This window comes from Lycorma delicatula, chromosome 1, assembly GCF_047948215.1.
Source record: "Lycorma delicatula isolate Av1 chromosome 1, ASM4794821v1, whole genome shotgun sequence".
Taxonomy (NCBI): domain Eukaryota; kingdom Metazoa; phylum Arthropoda; class Insecta; order Hemiptera; family Fulgoridae; genus Lycorma; species Lycorma delicatula.
Genome location: NC_134455.1, coordinates 310,177,504 through 310,183,487, shown reverse-complemented (window position 1 = coordinate 310,183,487; position 5,984 = coordinate 310,177,504). Strand labels below are relative to the sequence as shown.

General features: G+C 27.2%; 1 protein-coding gene across 1 annotated transcript; it reads left to right on the top strand.

Annotated features, from left to right (window-relative positions):
• The first annotated feature begins 236 nt into the window (after positions 1-236).
• Positions 237-767, top strand: LOC142317867 (uncharacterized). Its single transcript, XM_075354414.1, has one exon. It carries the CDS (start codon positions 237-239, stop codon positions 765-767), a length of 531 nt encoding a protein of 176 aa, XP_075210529.1.
• Positions 768-5,984: the final 5,217 nt, after the last annotated feature.

Here is a 5,984-nt window from a genome sequence, read left to right as displayed (position 1 = left end):
TTGAGAATCTATAAAAATCAAAAAGAAAATAAAACACTCATTTATGTTAAGTATTACGAGCACTAACAATTAATTAAAATATGATACACAAAGATGAACATTCATTTTTCAGCTGAAGATATATATTTCAGTATGAAATGATTGTCCACTCATTAAATAACTATATATATTTCATGACTTTATATTAATAGAAAACAGTTCAAATGATGGAAAACATGTTTCAAACTTATAGTTACATGTGTGTTACATGTGTAGCTGAGAAGATAAGCGATGTACTGCAGAAGGGTCAGCACTTTGTCCAACAAGATTTGGTGTCTGAAATAAAGAAGCTAATGGCAGAAGTACAAGTTTTACCTGATTTGGATAAAGTAAATATTTCTCGTGAAAGCAGAGGTTTACTAGATAAACTAACTTTTCTCACAGGACTACATTTTGGTAGCATATTCCAGGGTACTGGAACTGTTGCAGCCACACAGTCACTTTCATTATTAGGTCGTTTTATCAATTCAGCTCTTTCACTATCATATGGCTCAAGTAGTAGTGTTATTCCAGCAGCTGTACCAGTTCTCCCAGTAGCTGATGACATACCACATGATAGTCAACACGAAAATAATAATGATGATGATAATAATGAGGACAATCGAACAAAATATCCTGTACCACTACATTTTATTGCTGACCATAATAGAAGAGTTCATGAAATAAACAACAAACTACAAAACCAAACTTATGGAACCTACAGGCAAGGGAGAATTAACCGAACATAATGAGCATTAATTGTACAAAAATTTTAATTGTACAAAGGTAATTTTATGTATACAATTTTGTAAATTTTCAAATATTTTTTAATAGTATATTTATAAACTTAATCTTATCTGAAAAATAAATACATTTATTTCTACTCATTTAAATTCTCCTTCTTCAAATGACCTTTAGTTAAGTCTTCTTCTGGGAAGAAAATCAGGTTAGTAGGTTTTAGTGAAATTTACTTGGTTTCTTTGTTTACAGAAAAGTAATTTTCTTATGTAGTAATTATCACAAGAAATACATTAATACCAAAGCACCACAGAATTTAAATAACTAGGAAGGCTTATTCATATGAGTAAATATTTACTCATCTTAATTAACAAGAACAAGGTTTATTTAGTATATTAAAAAGATTTAACTATAAAAACAGATTTTAAGGTGTTAAGCTTTGAAGAGAAATAGTAGTTTGCCTAATTCAGATAAATTCTGATACATATACATATGATTATAAAAGATGACACCTACAATTATGATGACACATCAAATTGGTACTTCCTACCTCTCACTACCTGTAAGTAACATTTCCTGTACATCCCTATGTATTCACTGCATTACGTAACTACAGTTAAGACTTTATTTGGGCATTATTTTTTTATTTTTGTTTTCTTCAGGACAGATGATTGTATGATGATATGTGACAATACAAGCATTGCATTACACAGCTGCACTTAACTAATTTATTATATTTACTTTTTATACATTAAATATAAAACACATTGTGCGTATATTCAATACACTATGCTTATATAATTTTAACACACACTTAGTAATACCACTACACACAAGAAAAAAGAACACACTTTGTATGAACATACTTTGTGGCAGGAAAATTGCATTTAATCTCCATTTGTCAGGAAGCGTGAACAGACTAGTTCAATTTTAAAAAAGATATATGCTTATGTTATTAATATATACATGCAAATACAAAAGAAAAAACATATATTTTTTAGTATTTATTTTGTACAGTTATACATAACTGCATAGAGAATAAGAATAAAATATATATTACATATATATTTAATAAATATATTTTTATATAGATCACATACATATAATACATATAAGCAAGTGTGAATACATATAAGAACATGTTATGACTGATTCATTATCAACATCCAGAAAAAACTACTGAAGAAAACTGATGAAAATTTGTATATACACTTTTTTTTACAGTTAAAATCTGAGTTTAAAGTGGAGTAATACTGAAATTTACTATTTTTTTTTTTTTTTTATTTCTCGGTATATATGAAAGTATCAACTTGATTTTTGGTATGCAACACTAACAAAAATATCAACTTTACTATATTATATTCATGTGAATATCTAAAAACAAATTTCTAGATTTTTTTAAAATTTGATCTTGAAAAGGTTGAAGAAAGGTAAAAAACTTTTGAACAATGATTGCAAATTTTCCCTATTTCCGGGTGCTAAAAACAGTTCACTTGATTTGGCTTGCAAATACTCTTAAGATAAATATCTCAAAACCATTTTTGGGCTTTTTGAATTTTAATATTTTAAAGGATTAAAAAAAAACATTATTTTTTAGAGTTTTACCATTTTATCTTACCGCTATTGAATCAATATTTATGAGATTTCATAACATTATGATGATAATTTATGTTTTTAATTCTGATTATGTATTTCACAAGCGAAGCTGAGATGGTAAATCTAAAAACCAATTAATGAATCCTGTACTGATCAAACTGTTGCTCTGAAGAAATTACAATATACTGATAGTTTTTATAAATTGAAAAGGCTTTAATTTTTATTTATCATTATTATTCTCAAAAGCATGAATTTAATGAACACATAGGGGTCCAGGGGCAGAGCCCCCTGACCAGAAAAGGGGGCTCTGCATCAGGGATGCTAGTTCATTTATATAAAAATAATAAAAGAATATATTAAAGCACAAAATAATAATTCTTTTCTCAACCCAGTTCAACTTTATTATCAAGCTGAAATCAATCAGTGCAAACAAAAGCAGGAGTTATTATTCTGTGAAAAAATAAAAAGAAGAAGAAATTATTGTAAATAGTAAGAAATTGTTACAAATACAAACAAAAAAATGTGATTATTTAATCAGTGCTGGGATCATTGAAGAAGCCTAAATATTTTTCAAGATCGTCCAAACAAGCCTGGAGTAGTCAAAAAATTAAAAAAATAAATAAATAAATGAGGAAAAATTATTAGTTAGTTGGCCAGAACAATGTTGAAGAACCACATCCTTAAATAAATCTTTTAGGAGCCATATTCTGCTAACAATTCTATAAAATGTTAATAACTTTCTTGTAAAAAACTGTTGGTCATCATTCTTCTCTGTCTTCATCTTCTTTCCACTATTTTATATTTATTTTTATAAAATCAAAAAGGAATGATTTGACTACCAACATATAATCCCAATATAGCTCACAAATACACACACACACACACACACACACACACACATATATATATATACAAACCACTCTGCTCACAACATGTTTTAATTTTACTTATTAAATATAGAATAAGAAAAAATTAATTACTTAAAACAATCTTTTTTAAAAACAAAAATTATTATGTTTGTAGTACTGATCCTACAGATTTTTTTTTTTGTTCACCTTCATTTACCTGGTCCCCCCCACAGTCAGACCTGCAACCAAGCATAACTCAGCTCCACGGGATGCCTTCACCTCAAACTACTTCATCAGAACACAAGGTCCTGCCCAGGTGATCCTACAAATTTATATCAATATAAATACACCAGGTTTTGAGTATAATATAAATTTCAAAAAATTAAAACAAAATTTGGAAAAATAAAAACATTCTTGATATTCTTAAATGACATGGTATGTGTACCCTTTTATATTATACTCATAATTCATAAAAGTAACAAGATGGCTACATTTTATGTAACTGCAATTTTTTCCCAAACTAGATGACACTGGAGAATTTTTTCTTATAAATAAAATATATAGTTTGTAGCAATCAATTTGATCAAAAATGAATTTTTTTTTAATGATAATTTTACCATTTCAAAATTATCCATTGCATGGAAGGTATCAGAAAAAGGCTAATGATTAGTTATTATTGTATAAAATTTTAATTAAAAATATATATATGGTCCTGTTAAAGTTAAGATTTTATCAAATTCAACTATTACTTAACGAACAAATCGAAGAGAACTTCATAAAAAATTACACAAGGAATTTTTACAAAACATTCAAGGAAATACTTACCTAATACCAAACACCCAGCCTTTGCTTCAAAGATAAAGATGGAAAATTAGGCTTTAATTACAAACACAATTGCAGAATTTTAGCAGTATATAAATGAAACAGGTTCATAAAACAAATCTTCGTTCACATTTAAAAGAAAAAAAAACGGAAATCAATGGACATCAGTGGTTCAAAACGATCTAAAAGAAATGTAAATATCTGAAGGAATAGTACAACATAGAACAACATTCAGAAAACTGATACAAGATTTCAATGCTTTCCAAGGGAAGGACAAACAAGAAATACCAATGTCTGATTAAATGAGAGAAGGCAAAAACAAAGTGAAAGAATGAAGAACTATTGAAAGTCAAAATAAAGATAAATAAATGCAAAGTATTACTTCATTTACATTTCATTTGATGTTTTGGATTTCAGATAGCAAAATTAAAAAAAAATTCTTCAATCTAACATATTTATAACAAAAAAAATTAAAATCAGTTATAACCAAACAAAGCTGTTATGAACATTAAGATAACCTGGGTACAATCACATATATCTATATCTAATTTAATTGTTAAAATGTAAAGTTCTAAATTTTATTTAAAATTTGGTATAAGTATAATTTAAAATATATTTAACAAATTATGATAACAGATATGTAGTAAAGTACAGATAGTATAAAAATATTTGAAATAAATAACAATACAATTAAATCCCGTATTCTCAAGAAAATATATATAGTTAAAAAAAGTAACAAAAATTTAATTAATGAATAACAGAAGTACCAACACGAAGACTGGCTTAGGGAAATAATAAATTTTATTTAAATTATTCAAATTTAGATTTAAGAATATAAGTATACTCAAATTATGACACTAATAAACAATAGGACTATTATCTGCCAAAGATTGTAATAATGCAGAATAGCTCATTTTATACTAGTCACCAAGATAAAAACCATTTATCTACTAAATGACTTTTTCCTTATTTTTAACTCCAAAATCACCTCCTGAAATAGTGTGTTTTTGTGATGGAATGGTCCTTATATACTTATTAATAATTAAGATTTTTTCCCCTGTTGCTGCTTTTTCTTTACGATCACTGAAGAGAACGTTAGAAATTTCTATATCTTCAAAAGGATTTTTTTTTTAATGACAAACTAATTATAAAAGTTACTAAAATTAAAAAATTATATAGATGTTTACCATCTCAATCAATTACTGAAATAAAAAAAACCCACTCAAAAATTTTATTATAATCTTGATAAAGAAAACCGATTTTTTTGATAAATATTTGAGGATAAATAAGTTTCTTCTTCGACAATTAATTACGGTACCCAAAAGTTATAATTTACCTGCAGTTTTAATATTTTCGATTGCTCATCAATATTTCCACATCAGTTAATAACGTCTCTCATCTCTTAGAATTTAGGTAAACTTTCCCTCTCACGCCTGTCTGAATCGATTAATTTATCGATTATAGTTTCATAACGATAATTATTAAATTATAAATCAATCGAATAGATATTAAAAATAAAAGATTCTTCTTCAGTTCTGCGCAAGAAAACCTACTTTTCGTTATTTTATTTTGTTTCCTTTTGCTCCGCTCAAACATTTACCCAGTCACCATGACCTTCAAAGTAGATAACGCTACTGAATACGCCGTACAATATTGCTAACAATTGATACCAAAGTTAAAGATAAGACAACGTTCAACTTGCAGTATTATAACGGACCACGCTTCTAATTTAACCCGCTCAACATTTTTCGACCTTAAATTTAGACTAACTGAAGAACGTCTCAACCAATCTTCATCAAATTTTCACACGCACAACTCAGATACACTACTACAGCATATTTAAATTTTAATGAAGTTGATCTAGTAGTTTTGGAGATTTTCGAGCCATAACATTTTATACGTAGGACTATAAATAAATATATAAGAAAATCACGTTTTAAGTCAATGGGATTTTCGTACTCA